The sequence below is a fragment of the Peromyscus californicus genome, unplaced genomic scaffold (assembly GCF_007827085.1).
Source record: "Peromyscus californicus insignis strain IS unplaced genomic scaffold, ASM782708v3 Scaffold_2__1_contigs__length_46816999, whole genome shotgun sequence".
NCBI classification, from domain to species: Eukaryota; Metazoa; Chordata; class Mammalia; order Rodentia; family Cricetidae; genus Peromyscus; species Peromyscus californicus.
Genome location: NW_026294540.1, coordinates 29459277 through 29478660, shown reverse-complemented (window position 1 = coordinate 29478660; position 19384 = coordinate 29459277). Strand labels below are relative to the sequence as shown.

Below are 19384 nucleotides of genomic sequence, written 5' to 3'. Positions count from 1 at the left end.
CTGAGACACAGACTCTGCCAGCTCTGATTGGACCAAGAGGTGAGTCACTATTCTAGCTGATCACCCAGCTTGTAGACTTTAGGGCCAGGGGCACAACCTGTACCCCCATACACCCACTCATTGCAACCCCAGTTGCATGCCAGCAGTCAAGAATCCTTCATACAGGCCTGACTACCACCACCCCCTCATTGAATACTGTAACCTACAGGCCCCAATCCACCCCCAAACCCACTTATCCCCCAACACTACAGTAGCTCCCTAAGACATGAACTCAGCCAGCTCTGTTTGGACTAAGATGTGAATTATCATTATCCTACCCAATCACCCCATCCTCTAGGCCTTAGGGCACACAACCAGTGCCCCCAGAACCCCACCTATTGCAGACCCAGTTGCAGGAAAACAGGCAAGAATCCTGAGGACAGGCTTTTCCACCAACCCATTGGACCCTTTAATTTACAAAACCACTCTGTCCCCAAAACCTACCCATCCACTGTGACCCCAGCACCTTCCTGAGACACAAATTATGCCAGGGCTGATAGGATCAAGAGTGGCTCCCTGAGACACAGACACCAGTTGCACTGATTGGAGGAAGTGATGGGTAGATGTAAGTGCAATAATACATTCAGCATTTGGAGAGTAATATAGCACCACTAGAATCTAGTGGTTCTACTACAGCAAGACCTGAACATCCCAATACAGAAGAAGCAGAAGAAAACTACATTTAAATGACCTTATAAAGATGATAGAGGCATTTAAAGAGGACCTGAAAAATTCCCTTCTAGAAATCGAGGAAAAGACAAACAAAAAAATGGGAATAAATCACTTAAAGAAAGTCCAAAAATCAAGAAAAAGCAATCAAACAGGTGAAAGAAACAGTTTAAGTGTTGAAAACTGAAATAGAGGTAATAAAGAAGACACAAACTGAGGGAATGCTGGAAACTGGAAAAATCTGAGTAAACAAACAGGAACTACAGATACAAGCATAACCAATAGAATATAAGAGATGGAAGAGAGAATCTCTGGCATTGAAGATATGATAGAGGAAATATATTCCACTGTCAAAGAAAACTTTAAGACAACAAAGTAGTAACACAAAACATCCAAGAAATCTGGGACTCTATGAAAAGACCAAACCTAAGACCAGTTATGTTTTTATGTCACTTTTATCTTTCATTTATGGAAAATATCTTGTTTTTCTTACATGATATATCCTAGGTGCAGTTTCCCCACTCTCTTCTTCTCCATGTTCCATCTCAATATTCTCCCTGCTTGGATCAAACTTGGATCTATCTCTCAATAGAAAACAATCAGGTTTCTAAGGAATACTTGTAAAATATAATATAAGATATCATATAAAACAAAAACAAGCATATCAGAACAGTAAAAACTAACACAGATGAGGAAAATTGACCAAGAAAGTATATAAGAAATAGATATACATACAGGGACCCACTTGCTCCTACTCTCAGGAATTTTATTAAACCACTAATCTGGAAACCATAATGCATACACAAAATATACAATATAAAATAAAAGAGAAAAGAAATGAAATGCTCTGACAGGACATTATGATACGAGGAATCTCCAAGACACCATTGAATTTGTTTTCTCTTTGCAATCTAGTGCTGGTTTTTTCAGCCTCTACCTAAAAGAAGTTTTTTTGCCTTAATAAGACTCTCTTAGAGAAAACTAGACTTTCATTTGCAGTTGCAGAGCAATTGGAAATAGCTAGTGGGTAAAGAATGGAGGAATGTGAACACTTCCCATTTCAGCTGTATGACCCCAGTTATTAAGAACCAGAGCAGGCCCTAGTCTTGTTGTTTCAGTCTCTATGAGTGCATATGTAAATCTATTTTATTGATGTAGTGGGTCTTGTTTCATTGGTGACCTCTATTCCTTCTATTCCTCTATTCCAACACTCTTTCCACCTCATCTGCCACAGTGTTCCTTGGGTACTGAGGGGAGAGATTAGCTGGAAGCACACAATTTAGGGCAGATAATTCCAAGGTCTATCATTCTCAGCATAATGCCAGGCTGTGGGTGTCTATACTGACACTCATTTGCTGCAGGAGGTATCTTCTTTGACAATAGTTGAGGAAGGCACTGACATATTCCAGACTGTCATTAGGAGTTATTTTATTGCTATGTTCCTTTACTAGAACTATTGTATTTGGTTTTACCCTAGGCCCCTGAGCTGTCTAGCTTCAGGTGCTATGACACATGAAAAAATTGTCAGGTATGTTTTCCATTTCATGGAGTGGACCAAAAGTCAAATCAGATGTTGGGAGGTTTGTTACTCCCCCAAGATCTATGCCCCTATTGCAGTGTCTTATACTGCAGGCTGTATACTTGTATGTGAATGTATGTGTGTATGTGTGTGTATGTGTGTGTTTGTGTGTGTGTACATTGCCATGTAGTCTACATATTTTGTTTGTTTTTTTGTTCTGGTTAGATTTTACCTTTTTTCTAAATAGATAATAAAAGAAGACATTAAGTTAAATGGTTGGCATTAAAGGAGGATCTGAGAGGAGATTAAGGAGGACAAACCATGATCACAAATTATTGTACAAGAAAATGAATTTTTAAACATCACCCTCATAAACCTATTCCAAAGATAGAATCTGGCTTGGTTTTAATTTAATTATAGTTCTATACATAATTTACTCTCTAACTTATTCTTGAAAGTTTACAACTTGTGAATTATAAAATGACTGATTACAAGAAATGACAAGATACAAGGCAAACAGCACATAATGTCTTAGACTTTTATGCAAATGTACATTTCACAAGAAATAAGAAGAGTCAGAAATGTTATTACCAAAGAATTACATATGTTATATGAAACATTGATAAAAGATGGAGAAATGAGTACTCATAAAGATGCAGGATTTACATAATACACAGTATCAGTTGAAATAATGTAGAACAATTTATCACAATTGAATAATTCTGAATAATTGAGTACCTAAACCATTTGGATATCTATAATCAAAGATAGACATAGGTACAGGCTCTACAGACTTGATTACAGCATGGATTTTCACATTCTTCACAGATTCATGGAATTGACTATTTAGGTAATTATCTGATTAACTGATATGTGATTTGAGCTATAATTAAGAAATAAATTGATCTTCATTCTCTTATAGTAAGCTTCTCATTATGCCATTATTTGGCCAAGTAATATCTTCATGTCCAAATCATATTCAACTTTTAAAATGTGCCTGCCTTCATAGCAAAATCATACATGTAATGTAAGCACAATGAATCCTGGGAACATACCAAGGGCATCAAAAACACATGGGTACATATAAAAATGTTTGGTGCTATAAAAGCAAAGTTATGCAATGTTGAAGAGGTGAAGAATACTTCCATTTCCCATTCATCTTTTCTTTAATACTATTTGAGAGAGATAATGAATTTTTATAGAATTAGGCTTTCTAATTTAGAGAAATATATAGAAAATATTAGAAGATGAGAGAATAAAGATGGATTCCATCAATAAATGAAATCAATATATACAAAATCTTAAATTGCTATATGGTCTGACAATTGGGTTTGTGTTAAACAGACTTGAAGACTTCTATGTAATTAACAAATCACAAACTAAGCTGTTGGTTTGACTTTTCCTCTTATGGTGCTTTGTTTTCTGACATGATAAAGTACATTCTTATGTGGTCTCAACAAAATAATGTAGCACTTGGGGAAGAAGATGCAACCTAGGAGTCCTGCACTGGAAGCCAAGATGGAAAAGACTTCCATCGCCACCATGAGTTTCCCCTTGGTGCTGTGGTAGACAGGGAGGAATGTGACCCACACACTGAAGAACACCAACATGCTGAAAGTGATGAACTTGGCTTCATTGAATGTGTCAGGCAGGTTCCTGGACAGGTAAGCCATAGTGTAGCTCCCAAGTGCCATGGAGCAAAGGTAAGCCAGGACAGAATGGAAGGCAATACTGGAGCCTTTGTTGCATATAATAATTATGTGTCCATGTTCAGAGTAAACATCTGAGTCAATAAAAGGAGGAGAGGTGCTCAGCCAAATTCCACAGAGCACAAGTTGTATAAGGGTGCAGACAGGAATGATGAAATTAGGAGCCCTTGATATCAATATCCACCTTATCAGTCCCCCTGGAACTGTGATCTTGAAAGCCAGAACCACAGTAATAGTTTTTGCCAAGACTGTGGAGAGAGCCACAGTAAATAGGATTCCAAATGAGCTCTGCTGCAGGATACATGTTGCTGTGTTGGGATGGCCAATGAATAGCAATGAACAGAGAAAACAGAAGGTCAGAGTGATGAGCAGAATATAAGTGAGAGCCCGATTGTTGGCCTTGACAATGGGAGTGTTATAATACTTCACAAAGACCCCAAGAACACCAGCTGTTAATACAGCGAGGCCCAGGGCCAAGTAGGTGAGTGCCATCCCCAAAGGGTCATCATAGGCCAGAAAAGTCTCTGCTTTCTGGAGGCAGTGGTTCTGTTCTGTGTTTGCATAATGACTTTCTGGACACCTTACACAATGATCCATATCTACTGAGGAATTAAAGTTATTGTGAGTCTCTGCTCAGGCTCCCCTTTTATCTCAATCCTCTTCCTAGCACCAGTTCACTGACATTTGCCCACATTTCCTTTGTTGTTTTAGATTCAAGTAAACCAGTGCCAAATTGTGCGAATTATCATATGCTCTCTAATCAATCATTCCAGATCAATATTGCCAATCTTCTTTGTTGGACATAAAGTGAACAAGTCTATAATTTTCACTGTTATACTTAAATATATTTTCAATTACATGATAATTTGTATTTTTTATTTAAATTGTCATTAATTACTGAATTAAATTACATAAATATAACTTGATCATAGGACAGCCTCCTTCTGAACTCTTTTGTGTGACTTTGTCATGTGAGTTAATTGTAAGATCACATGTTTTGAAATTACTTTCTTGTAATATTATTCTTAGTTCTAATATCAAAATTGACCTGTTTACATAGAATTTATGTATTTCTCCATTGTTTTATCCTTTTGCTTGTGAGAATGAGAATTATTAAATTCTTAAAAGATGGAAAAACTCCCATTTTAAAACTTTTATCATTCCCAGGGAGAAAATATCTATTTAACAGAAAGATATAAACTCTTGTTTCAATCTTAGTTGGTCATGTAATATTTTTGTGATAATTTAAATTTTATCATTTGTGAGTTTCTTCTTGAATTATAAGATATAAATATATTTATTACATATTTCATTAAAATATTTCTATTTCATACTTCTATTAAAGTTATTTGATATTTTTGCAAAGTGGAATTTGCTATTTAATTGTTATTGAAAATTCTAATTGAAATATATTGAAGTCATGTTTTGCTAGTGTCTACAGAATCTTTTATTCTATTACTAGCATTTTATTTTTTTCTCTCAGATGTGCCTTCCTGCTCTGCTCAATATCTCAAGGCAATTAGTCTTTACTATATCTTATACATTTGCTTCTAATCGTTTCTTACAGAGCATGAATGCTTTATATGTACAACCTCATATATTCTTTAGTGAAAGCACAGTGTGCATAAGACATGACACATATTTTATAGAGATTTGAACATGATGTTTTAAATATAGATACACTCCATTCTATAGTATTTGCGGCATGGGGTTCATTATTTTGCAAGATTTAGCATTTATGTTTTATTTTATTCTTTCTTACCAAAAATATTTTAAAGTGTCTCCTTAAGCTCGAACCATACATAATTTGATACTGATATTTCTGGTTTACTCCAGTGGATATAGTCAGCACGTGCATGAACTTATCATGGCACCAATGCACACAATTACCTATATGCACATGAAGTCTTTGATTGTCTTCATAGTCAGTCTTAATATGCACATTTTGTAATTAAGAAAACTAAAACCACCAAAAAATTTTGAATTTTTCTATCTTTATGAAGTAAAGTTAAACATCTGAGTGTTCTGGAAAAAACATTATGTTACTTAAAGTATTTCAATTACTATATCAAGATCTTATTAGAAATAAATGATGAGCTAGAGGAATTCTCTTTGATTTTCTCTCTGTATTCAAAGTATCTGTGTGTGCTCCTCACATTCAATATTCTCAAATGTCTCATACTTATTTTCTGTTCCTTGGATATATTTTGACATAAGGTTCCTCTACTCTGTCCAAATTTGCCTGGGAAAGAATATCCTTCGAGATCAGTGTCCAGTCTTTTTCTGAGAACAAGAGTGTGCATCTATGCCTATCATATCCATAACACTATCCTTAGAAGTGGTGAAGTGCCATTTCAACTAGTTGACACAAGGCATTGTAACATAATTTACCTCTCCTGTGTTTAATAATGGTTCTATGAACTTGTTATAAAAAAGGATTCAATTGTATAAAATGAGTCAATGTGTACTTATTGTATTCTTTAGCTTATGATAATCAAATTAACAGAGAAGTGATACAAATCTAGGTTCAAATTCATGATAAATAGAAACCTTTAGCTTAAAAACAATTGTGTTCAATCTAAGATTCTCATAAGAGGTTATTGACCATACCTGCCTAACAGATATATTCTGGTCCACAAGTTTTATATATTTATTATCAATGGACTGATGCATATCCCTCTCCATGGAAGTTAAATAGCTTGGTGTTTCTAGTACTCACATGGAGATGGAGGAAAAAGGGGGAGAAAAGACACTTATTAAGGGAATATTGAATGTTATTTATACTGGAAATCAAAATGATGAAGGTAGGCCGGGCGGTGGTGGCGCACGCCTTTAATCCCAGCACTCGGGAGGCAGAGCCAGGCGGATCTCTGTGAGTTCGAGGCCAGCCTGTACTACCAAGTGAGTTCCAGGAAAGGCGCAAAGCTACACAGAGAAACCCTGTCTCGAAAAACCAAAAAAAAAAAAAAAAATGATGAAGGTAGATAAATGGTTCTGTGGTTCAGGATACTGTTACTTTTAAGGAGGACCTAGTTTCAGTTGCAAGCACCCACATGAATGTCAATGTTATCTCTTCTTCCACCCCCAGGAGATCTGAGGCCCTCTTCTAACTCTGATGTGCACTAAGCAAGTACATGTACACGTACATGCATGCAGGCAAAACACTCACATTAAAACAAAATGAAAAATTTTTTATAACATATTTTTAAGTAAGTCTACAGGTAAATCAAATTTGACCTGATCACATCTAATAAATCTAGAAATATGACTGAAATTATGCAAATAAGGGATGTTACAATCCAACCTTCACGTGTATGCTAGCTATGAATGAAATATGCTTTCAAATACATGAAAAGTCAGGAATTTATGGGGGATGTGTGTGTGTGTGTGTGTGTGTGTGTGTGTGTGTGTGTGTGTGTATGTGTGTGTGTGTGTGTGTGTATTAAATGCATGGTGAAATAAAGCAGGCTACTCTGTGATGGATAAAGTTATTCTCTGAAAGGAACAGTGGCTGTAGAGGAACAAAAACATACATCAAGTATGAGTTTCAAAGGCCTGAGTACCATTTAAACTGATGATAGAATGAACCAAAACATTTTTATTCTAAATGAAAGAATCAGAGGACTTATCTCTACTGTTCCTTGTTCCTTCACAGAACTTGTCCATCTGTTTAGACATTGAAGAACACTGTAGAGAGGGTGGCAAATACCCCAGTTAGACTGGCACTTACCTGTCTCATTGGAAATCTCATTATCTGGACAATGAGTACAATCATAGCAGCAGGCAGCCTTGCCCTCCTGGGGGGATTTTCTGAATCCAGGACCACAGCTCTCACTGCACACAGAGCGAGGAACCTAGATATAGATATAAAAGAGAAAATACTCAGGAGTGTATAGTTTTAAAACAATAAATATGTTATTTTTCAAGACTGAACAATGAGATGGCAAGATTTATATTTAGCATTTGCAGATTCTTGTTTTGATGCACCACCTCTAATTTCAATATAGTACACCCATGAAGTTCAATGTGTTAAAACAATGATCCAAAGACAATAGAAATCTGAAAAACTGTGAAAATATAAGAGGCAGGGCAAAATAAGAAGATGTTTGGACACTAAATATGTGTATAAATAGGCAGCTGTATTGCCACACTGATCCTATTGTGGACTTATTGACACCTGGAGTGAACAGTTTTGTTTCCCAATGATGATGCTGAATTTATATTTGTCAACTTGACCAGATTCAGAGTTACCCCATAAACTAGTATTTGTAACTTTATGTGAGAGATGATCTACATTAGAGTACTTGAAGTGGACGACCTATTCTATAATTAGATAGCACCATTTCATTTGCCAATATGATTGCCTGAATCATTATGAACTGATCACTCCAAGTGTGACCCAACAAAGTCTTTGTTCTTATGTTGTGTCATCCTGTTTTTTTTTTGGGGGGGGGGTTGTTTGACAAATTGCTTTCTTTTTCATCAGGAAGACATTCAATTAACCCATGTACATGTGCCGTCCATGCTACAGAGCATTGCCAAGTACCTGAAAGCAAAATGATCATGGACTGATATTTCCTAACGTAGGAGTCAAATTACTACTGTTGTCTGGTGGTTTCAGGACAGGAATGAAATCTTAATAAATAGACATTGTAGTTATAACTGGAAAGGAGGGCCCATAGAAAAAATATAGTAAAATAAACATTCCCATCACACATAATAGGGCAAGAACACGTTCCTCATATGACTGTAGTTTTGTGCATTCTTTAAGGAACAACAATCATTACAACCACAAACGAAAGCTTTTTGAAATAGAGAACAAAACAATGAGATAGGATCCAGCCCACCTCTGTAAATCCTATAGCCCACTGTATCATATGGTCAGACAAAAACAGTTCTTGGCCTTGTGGAGCTTTAGGAGAAAATGTTCCAACTTTCATTTTTTGTCTGAGACCATCGGGAAAATTCCAGAGATTGAGAATATCATATTCAGCATTATATTTCCTTTGTGAATCGAAAACCACAAGTTTTCCAGCACCATTTTTGAAATGGATATTCTTGAGATAAAGGTGAAGCTAAAAGAGATGCAGAATTTGATGATGAATTTATTCCCAGAAATGTGCATCAGAAACCAATGAAGTCATGGGCCTCAGTGTCCTAAATCCTTGACATTAATTACAAGCTATACCAAGCTAACAACATTTTAATGGATGAAGACTAAAAATGAACATATCATAATGTTTCCTTTCAGTTTCAAAAGAAAGAATTCACACACATACACACAAACACAAAATAACAAACAAACTAACAAAATAATTTAATCACTGAATGTTGATTAAATAAAACGGTCAGTTTGAAAGGCCGCCAGGAGCGGAGCCGCGGGCAGCGCAGGCCGGGCCGCATCTCCGTCCCCGCGCTAGCCGCCCGCGCGCCCGGGCCCCGCGTCGTAGCGCGGCGGGCGGAGACCGCAGGCTCCCAGGCCGGGCCCGCCGTGTCCTCGAGCCCGATTGGTGCCGCTGCCCGGCGCCAGCGCCCGGTGCCGCCGCCGGCGAGGGTGGTGCGGGCCGCGACCCGGGCGCCAGGGGCCCTGCGGGATGGAGCAGGCCAAGGGCCGGGGACCCTCCGGGGGGTACAAACTGGGACCCGGGTACCCCCGGGGTGGCGCAGCTTGGGGACTCGGGGACCCTGTGGGGGTGGCGCGGCCTGAGGACTGGGGAGCCCTGCAGGGAGGTGCAGGCCAGGACCCCGGGACTCTTCTGGGGTGGTGCTGAGGGGCCCCAGCATGCTTGCTCGGCCTGACGCCATTTTGAGCAGGGCCTGAGGAGTACGGGGAGGGTTCAGTTGGAGGACATGGGCGCAGGAACGAGCCGGGTGTCTGCGGTCGGCCACCTGGCCCCAGAACAGGGAACTAAAGGTCAGAAAAACAACTTGTACCCTGGATAAGAGCCAAGTCAGCAGGCGTGTCGAGCTCGGGGGAAAAACCACGAGCTGTCCTGAGTTTGAACCTGGCCTCATACGAATCGTCCAATCAGAACCCTGTAAACTATGCTTCCTGCTTCTGTACCCGCCCTTCCGCTGCCCAACCCTATAAAAACCCTCCACTCCAGCCCGTCGGCGCACCAGTCTCTTCAGCCTCTGGAGGGACTGTGTCGCCCCGGGAACCCGTGTTCCGGAATAAAGCCTCTTGCTGTTTGCATCTGACTTGTGGTCTCGGTGTGATCTCTGGGCGAGGGTCTCTCCAGAGGGAAGACTACCTACGGGGGTCTTTCAAGTTAGGATACATAAACATAGCTTCAGAATTCGAACTATAAGGTTCTAATAGCATTTGATCATCTAGGATCTAGAACTCCTATTTCTATTCAGAAACATACTTAGAGATAATGATGTTTCAGTTGTGTATAGTATCATGGGAAGATTCTGTGTTTAATTGTAATACATACACAATTAATCCTTCTTATTTCCACCCATTCATCAATGACAATGGCGCATGTGTCTGCAAAGACTTCTGGACTATGAATTACAAACAGTTACTCAGATGCTTCTTGGCAAAAGCTGTCACAGTGTACAATCATGTATTGTATGCTTGTAGAAAACTTCAGTATGACACAGGGCTATTGATAAAATATACAAGAAGAGAAATTACCTCCCAAGGGTAGGTATTTACCTTCCCTTTTCCAGGAATGTGGATTTCAACTAGTTTGAGAGTCATCTCATGGAGACTGTGAGCCACAGCATATACAGAATTATATACATTGTAACTCTCTTCAGTCATGTCCATTTCCAAAGCATGTCCAGGCAACATTTCCAAAGAAGCATTGGGTAGACAGTTATCCAAAATTTTACAATCAGATCCAGAAAAAGAGCAATTGAAGTATTTGTTCCACAAAAGAGCAAGGATATAGTCTTCAGGATATTTGGAAGGGTTGTATGTCTGGACAAACTTCCTAAAATGAGAAATCTCAGCATGGTGTTGTTCAAAAATGAGACTCCCATGGAATGGATCAAATATGAAATAAGGAACATCAGTAGTTATATCCCATTGTGACTTTATGATCCAGACTTTCCAAGTAACTGAAAATTCCCCTAAATATATTATTATACCATAAAAAGATTTAGTGACATCATAAAGGATAACCACATTTGCAGATGATTTCAGGATCTGCCGATGACTTGTTTTGGATTTGTAACCCAAGTTAATCCAGTTTTCAGTAATCATTTCTACAAAAGCTACACACACATGATTACTGTCCATCTCTCTTCTGAATTGTGATAGGATCTCAGCTCCATTGTGGTCATCTACGAGAACCAATCCCACCCAGGTCCAGCTGAAATGAACCATCAAAATGACAATGCCGTATGACAGAGATGTGTCCTTGGGTGCTGTCTGGTAGAGAGAAGAAAACTGAACTCTGTCACTTAGGATAGTGTCAAATCGTCCAAAATTTATCTGAAGGAAATATCAAGTATGAGAGAAGAGTGAAAATATTGACATAGAACACAGTCTTAAACCTGAGGTGACACTTTGGATTGGTATAGACTAACTTTTGCTCATGGTGTTTTAAACCCTCATCTTGTTTTCGAAGACATTTATAGAGAATTCCTCACAAGACACAGATTTTTCTGAACACCCAGTATAGGCCCCAAACTCTTCCTCTTCTCTATCTCAAGCATCATAAAAGATTACATATATCCAAATGCCTGATTTATTCTCCTTGGTAGATGAATGTCACAGCCTCACTTCTTTACATTTGTAAACACCTCAGTGCCTGCAGTTTATTTTGGGTTTATTGATCCCTCACAGCCATGTTCCTCACCTGTGGATAGTTGTAGAGATTCAGCAGTCTCCCAACTTGTGCAGATATTATCCACGATCTTCCTGTAAGTAAAGCAGCAGCCTTGTTCTCTCTTCTACATGTGTAATTGGGAATGTCTATTCCAATTCCTGTGAGGAAAAGAAAGGCTTCTTGCATAATATTCCATTGATTGTTTTTGACATTATAGATCTCGAATCCTAGAGATGTGTTGGGTAAAATGTGAGTGTTTCTGTTGATCTCCTCAATGGCAAATATGAAGGCCAAAGAAAACTGGTAGCTCCTCAACTTGAATCTGCAGAAAAGGATTGTCAATATTTATGATGGGGACTCATATCATATTTAACAGTATGATGCTGGACCACATTATATATGATATGAATGCAATGGCTTTTATATCATTAATATGATATATCTATGAACAATAAGTTTTGTCATCATGGTAATGGTTATAATTTGAATGCCATAGCATATAGTAAGCGATGGTTTATTTACCTAAAAGCCTAGGGTGTATCTAAAATTTCTGGACAGGAATGTTGACCCGAACTGATATCAAACCTGTAATCACTAGTATCGGATAAACACCAACAAAACTCCTTAATTCTTTGATGCTTAGTGAAATAACCAGCAGATGGAAACTTACTTCCTTAAAGGCTCCCCTGTTCTGTACTATAAAAACCACAAGACTCCAACAGCACATTCACTCTGTCTGTACATAGATGGAGAGACTGCAGCCTTTCTGTTCTCCTGATTAAGGGACAATGTTGCTTATGGCGATGTCTGCCTGTGTCTCATACATCAATCCCAAAGCAATAATGGGTTTGAGCCTGGGAGGGATGAGGTTTTCCCACACACATGCACATCTCCTTGAACAACATTTCCTCCTTTCCAATGTCATCTCCCTCTCCTTTCTGAGAGCCATAAAATGAAGAACAGGATAAGTGAGTGAGCTTCTTATGGTTTAACAGCCCACAGTCATGACTTGAATCCTCTTGGGGTACTGTGTACTCAGTTTTTGAATTTTCCACCATCTTCCTGGTTCTTTCTTTATCCTTTCAGTATGTTCTTACCTCCCACACAAAGTAGATTACACAACAACCTTGAATGCCCTGATGATTGATGTAATTACATTACCTTGCAGGTGATTTCAATGAGAACAGAAATTATGACCTAGTTTATGCACGTGACTTCTGGATCCTCATCAAGATGGCGGCAACCATATGACTTGGTAGCTAACTTTTCTAATGATATCATAAAGAAAGCATATGCCATGTGACTTCACCACCATCTTGGTAAATGTCACCACTTGAGACAATCCAAAATAGTGGCTATCATTTTATGTCATGGTCCCAGTGATCCCAATAGGATCTCTACATCCATTTTATATATGACAATGGAGGAAATATTGGACCTATATGGTGTTTATTTAGTCATTTTAATGCTTTTTCTCTGTTTTTGACATGAATAGGTTATTAAATGATATAATTACTGGCTTCTACTGAGATCCTCATTGAAAAATCACAGATCCCAACAGAAACTCTGAGGATAAATTGTCATGTGAGAGACAAGCTGTAGCCAGGAAAGCACTACTATGGTGGTCTCCTGGGTCTAATTGCTAATTCTCACTGGTAAGTCCAAGGCAATTTTCCTCTTAGATAACTTGCCCCTCACACTCTGAATATCTGCTCATGTCTGCTCAAACTAACTACATGTTGACTAATGATCCCTTTGGTAAGTTTCCCTTTTATAATGAAAAAGATAAAAATATAATCCAAACAAGCAACAATCATAAAATTTTTTATTAGAGTTTGTCTTTTACATTAATTATGAATAGACTGTCCATATGAAGTATGGTTTAATGTTTACATCATGTTTTTAATAACAAAATGATTATAAGTAAGTGCTCCTATAAAGTAAAATTATTAACTTGGCCCTAGGTAATTTTGTTCATAGTAATAACAAACAAACAAAAAAAAAACAAACTTAAAATATTTTAAATAAATTATATATTTTACCAACCTGACCACATAGGTAAAATGAATAAAAATGACTGTGTTTCTGAACACTTCTTTGGAATAATTAACCTGAGGTTTTTCATAGAAAATTAGTGTTTACTTTTAAGTCAAAGACATTTGGAGTCATAGAAATTTGGTCAAAATGACCAAATGACCAAAATATATATATGACCAAAATGACCCCTTGATTCTTATAATAACTCTAGGTCTATAATATGGTTCATATCTCTTAAGTTATCAATTACTTTTAAGATATTATTTTCCTAAGTGAGTATATGTTACTCATATTGGAAAACTGCCATCCTTCATGAACAAATAAGTTATATCTGTGCTTTTAAATGTGATATATATATATATATATACATATATATATGCATACATGTATGGATGCATACACAGAAATAAATATTTTAATGATTATAAGGCTATTTCCCACCAATGAAGCCTCATTAAAACAATAATGAATAAATATTTGTTTGAAGATCCAACACAGGGGTTTTGTCCTCTATGTTAAGTTAAACAATAGCCACCTTCATACCTTAAAATGATTAAAATGATGACAAAGGGATATTTTAATAGTTAATACAACTATAAAAAATTAGAAGATGCCTTGACAATAATTTTTAAAAGATGGGAGAGGGATATCAATCTATGAAGTAATAAATTATCTTCCTACATACTGTGTAAAGAATTTTCAGTGTGACTAGGTCTGGGTCACCACACTCTCATCAGAAAGACCTTACTTATTTTCTGTAAGTAAGCCTCATGAATTCATGGGTTCTCTATGGTGAAGTTCAATAAGAATGAAACTTGGTGTTATTGGGAATTTAAAAAGAAAGAATAGACTTACTTGAGGCCTTCCCATTGAAAGACTATTTTCACAACACGGAGTAAATTTATTTGTTAAACCTCCTATGTCTCATGGTCTGTTCATTTGGATACCAATCACATGAAAATGATGTATGATTGTGTGTCCATTTGGCAAAGGATGGACCTAAAATGTTACTCTTATTATCTACCTCACTACATATAATCTGGATATTAGAGGTAGGGAAAAATTCTTTTAATCCAATTATTTTGCACACTTCCTTAATCTACATCTTAATGTAGGAAGACACACCTATAATGGAGATAATGTATGAGGGACACCTATATAAGGACTTGGAATAAGGACACTTTTGCTTTTTGCCTCCTTACTATTGCCCCATTAACAAGTCCACTCCTTCGAATCCATTACAACCTACAGCTTTAGTATTCCAGACTATATATCAAGACATACAGCTTTGAAATTTCTAACCCTGTGATTTACCTTGATCCCCTACATCATGTACTCTGAACTTTATGTATACATGCTAACATATGTAAAGAAAAAAGGTATCCATTGAGTAGTAATGCAATCAGTAATAACTATATTGACAACAAAGATAAAACAAAGGTTAACATGCAGGATATAAATAAAAACATGTAAATAGAAAGGGAATATTATATTCATAGAATTTGTAAGCTGTATCAAAAAAACTAAAGTATTCATGCTATACCATATTATCCACAAATTCAACACACACACACATACACATATATACAGAAATAAATATTTTAATGATTATAAGGCTATTTCCCACTAATGAAACCTCATTAAAATAATAATGAGAGTTCGATCGGTAGCAGGAGCGGAGAGCAGACCCCAGAGAGCCCTGAGAGCCCCACCGCCGCCGCCGGCCTAGTCACCATCACACCCCGGGAGGAGCCGCAGCCTTTGCCGCCGGCCCCAGTCACCACCACCGCAACCATGAGCAGCAAGGCCGAGACCCAGCAGACACCCGCTGCCCCGCCGCCGCCCTCAGCGCCGCCGACACCAAGCCCGACTCCACCGGCAGCGGCGCAGGGAGTGGTGGCCCAGGCGGCCTCACATCGGCGGCGCCCGCCGTCGGGGACAAGAAGGTCATCGCAACGAATGTTTTGGGAACAGTAAAATGGTTCAATGTAAGGAACGGATACGGTTTCATCAACAGGAATGACACCAAGGAAGACGTATTTGTACACCAGACTGCTATAAAGAAGAATAACCCCAGGAAGTACCTTTGCAGTGTAGGAGATGGAGAGACTGTGAAGTTTGATGTTGTTGAAGGAGAAAAGGGTGTGGAGGCAGCAAATGTTACAGGACCTGGTGGAGTTCCAGTTCAAGGCAGTAAATACGCAGCAGACCGTAACCATTATAGACGCTATCCACGTCGTAGGGGTCCTCCACGCAATTACCAGCAAAATTACCAGAATAGTGAGAGTGGGGAAAAGAACGAGGGATCGGAAAGCGCTCCTGAAGGCCAAGCCCCACAATGCCGGCCCTATCGCAGGCAAAGGTTCCCGGAACCTTACTTCTTGAGGAAACCCTATGGGCATCGACCACAGTATTCCAACCCTCCTGTGCAAGGAGAAGTGATGGAGGGTGCTGACAACCAGGGTGCAGGAGAGCAAGGTAGACCAGTGAGACAGAATAAGTATCGGGGTTACAGACCACGATTCCGCAGGGGCCCTCCTCGCCAAAGACAGCCTAGAGGATGGCAATGAAGAGGACAAGGAAAATCAAGGAGACGAGACCCAAGGTCAGCAGTCACCTCAACATCGGTACCGCCGCAACTTCAATTACCGACGCAGAAGCCCAGAGAACCCTAAACCACAAGATGGCAAAGAGACAAAAGCAGCTGATCCACCACCTGAGAATTCATGGGCTCCCGAGGCTGAGCAGGGCGGGGCTGAGTAAATGCCGGCTTACCATTTCTACCATCATCCAGTTTGGTCATCCAACAAGAAGAAATGATATGAAATTCCAGCAATAAGAAATGAACAAAGATTGGAGCTGAAGACCTTAAGTACTTGCTTTTTGCCCGTTGACCAGATACACTAGAACTATCTGCATTATCTATGCAGCATGGGGTTTTTATTATTTTTACCTAAAGATGTCTCTTTTTGGTAATAACAAATGTGTTTTGTTTTGTTTTTTTAAAAAAAAAGGTCTGGTTTTTCTCAATACACCTTTAATGGTTTTTAAATTGTTTCATATCTGGTCAAGTTGAGATTTTTAAGAACTTCATTTTTAATTTGTAATAAAAGTTTACAACTTGATTTTTTTTTTAAAAAAAGTCAACAAACTGCAAGCACCTGTTAATAAAGGTCTTAAATAATAATAAAAAAATAATGAATAAATATTTATTTGGACAGCACACACACACACACAGTTGAAGAGCTAGAAAAATAAAGAGAATGTTCTCATAATGAAGAAATGGTTAATATTTTGTGGAATATCTAGTTATGTAAATCTAATGAAATAAATGCAAATTTAGAGTAAAAATAAAATTGAAAAATGTATTTAAGTTATAAAACAGAGCAACAATAACTAAGAACAAAAAATGATAAGAATGTTATTCACAGTGATAGAAAATCTCTATGACTGAATGCAGAGTCTTCTGGAGATGAGGCCATAAATGGAATTACTATTCATATGTCATTTTCTTTCTACTTTAAAATTTTGATGAACCTCCAAACAATTTCCCCAATATCTCTGTACATGTTAATGCCCCCTATATCAAATAAGTATTTCTCTTTGCCATGAGACCCTCAAATACTTATGGTTATATTTCTTGGTGATAAGCATTATGCCAGGGTAAGCTGGTACTTCTAGATAATTGTAATTACCTTTACATACCAATGCTACAGCCAAATATTTTAAGCAAGGTTGATAAACAGCCTATGCAACAAAGGCAGCTGACAGGCTTGGTATCAACACACAGTAGAGTGTAAAGGGACCATTATCCTCTACCTTGTATAGAAATCAATTTGAAATTATCACGGTCCTTAGCTTAAAACATGAAACACTGAATGTGATAGGAGAATGAATAATTGTCAAAATATTAGTGTAGGCGATAAATTGCTGAAGAGAATGCCAATGTTACACCAATTAGCCTCAGGTATCAAAAGATGGAACCACACAAAATGAAGATGTAACTACAAAAAGAAAAAATATTCTGTACATCAAAGAAATCTACCTACAGAACATCATATAATAGTAGAAAACACATTCCATTTGTTCTTTAGATGTTGGACTAATGTCAAAAGGTTTCAATTAAGTGAAGAAGCTGTAAATCAAGGAAATAAAACCTCCAATCAACAAATGGGTAATGACACAAACAGATCCTGTACCAAAGAAAAACACACACAGCTAGTACCTGCTTTAAAAAGTTTCAGCATCACTGATAATCAGCTAAATGCAAACCTAAAATAATTAAGCATTGATTGTTTCCAGTATTTTGAGTAGAGTAATAATGTTTCATGATACAAAGATACATGAGCAGGAAGAGACAAAAAAAAAAAATGTGACCTTGTCCCAGCTGGATCAGGAGCAGAATGGGAGAATGGAGAGGTAGATACTATGATGAATGAAGACCCCAGGGGAATAGGAAGAAACAGAGTGCTAGAGAGGTACCCAGAAATCCACAAAGATACCTCCACTGTAGACTACTGGCAATGGTCGAGAGAGTGCCTGAGCTGACCTGTTCTGGTGATCGGATGGCCAAACACCCTGGCTGTCATCATAGAACTCTCATCCAGTTTCTGATGGAAGCAGATGCAGAGATCCACGGCTGAGCCCCAGGTGGAGCTCTGGGAGTCCAGTTGGTGAGAAAGAGGAGGGATTGTATGAGCGAGAGATGTTGAGACCATGGTTGGAGGAAGCACAAGGACAAATAGCCAAACTAGTGTAAGCACATGAACTGTGAACCAATGGCAGAGGAACCTCCATGGAACTGGACCAGGCCCTCTGGATAAGTGAAATGGTTGATTAGCTTGAACTGTTTGGGAGGCCCCCAGATAGTGGAGCCAGGACCTGTCCTTGGTGCATGGGCTGGCTTTTTGGAGCCTGGGGCCTATGCTGGGACACTTTGCTCAGTGTAGTAGGGAGGAGGGGACTGGACCTGCCTCAGCTCAGTCTACCAGGCTGGGCTGACTCCCCAGGAGAGACCTTGCCTTGGAGGATGTGGGAATTGAGGGTGGATTGGGGGGGGGGTTGTGGGGGAGGAGGGAGGAGGGAAGGACAGGGGAATCCATGGCTGATATGTGAAATTAAGTTAATTATAAAATAAAAATACTATAAAAAAGGAAAAATGTCCACTATGGATTTTGGAATGTTTCCTGAATCACATAACTTCCACTGAAAAATTAAAGGAGATAGAGTATGTTAGAAATTAAGTTAAAAGGATAATGTGAAAGAATTGAAAATTTAATGCGTGGTTAAACCACTGATATTTCAGGGACCATTAAATGACACGCAGTTCATATCATTAATGAAGGTTAATAGAGCAGAAACATTGACATGCTTATGTTTGTAGACTTGGGTATACATGAGAAAAATTAATATTCAAGATAGGGATGAAAAGCTTTTGATCAATCTTAAAATTCATATATTTATTTTCACAAAAAGAAATATAAAATATACCCTAAATGATTATAACACTGTGAGAATATTTAGAATAACCACAAAGCAAATGTTTTGTCTTCTAATATGAAACATGTCTAAAAGGAAGAAAGTCCCTAGGTAGAAACATTATGAAGTCCAAACTATGAAAGAATATA

General features: G+C 38.2%; 1 protein-coding gene and 1 pseudogene across 1 annotated transcript; one reads left to right on the top strand and one right to left on the bottom strand.

Annotated features, from left to right (window-relative positions):
- Positions 1 to 3606: 3606 nt before the first annotated feature.
- Positions 3607 to 15553, bottom strand: LOC128120807 (vomeronasal type-2 receptor 116-like). Its single transcript, XM_052755016.1, has 6 exons — positions 15456 to 15553; positions 11751 to 12042; positions 10580 to 11383; positions 8784 to 9011; positions 7667 to 7790; positions 3607 to 4535 (listed from the first exon to the last, which is right to left on the bottom strand). Exons 1-6 carry the CDS (start codon positions 15551 to 15553, stop codon positions 3607 to 3609), a joined length of 2475 nt encoding a protein of 824 aa, XP_052610976.1.
- Positions 15449 to 16748, top strand: LOC128120630 (Y-box-binding protein 1-like; annotated as a pseudogene).
- The last annotated feature ends 2636 nt before the right edge of the window (positions 16749 to 19384 follow it).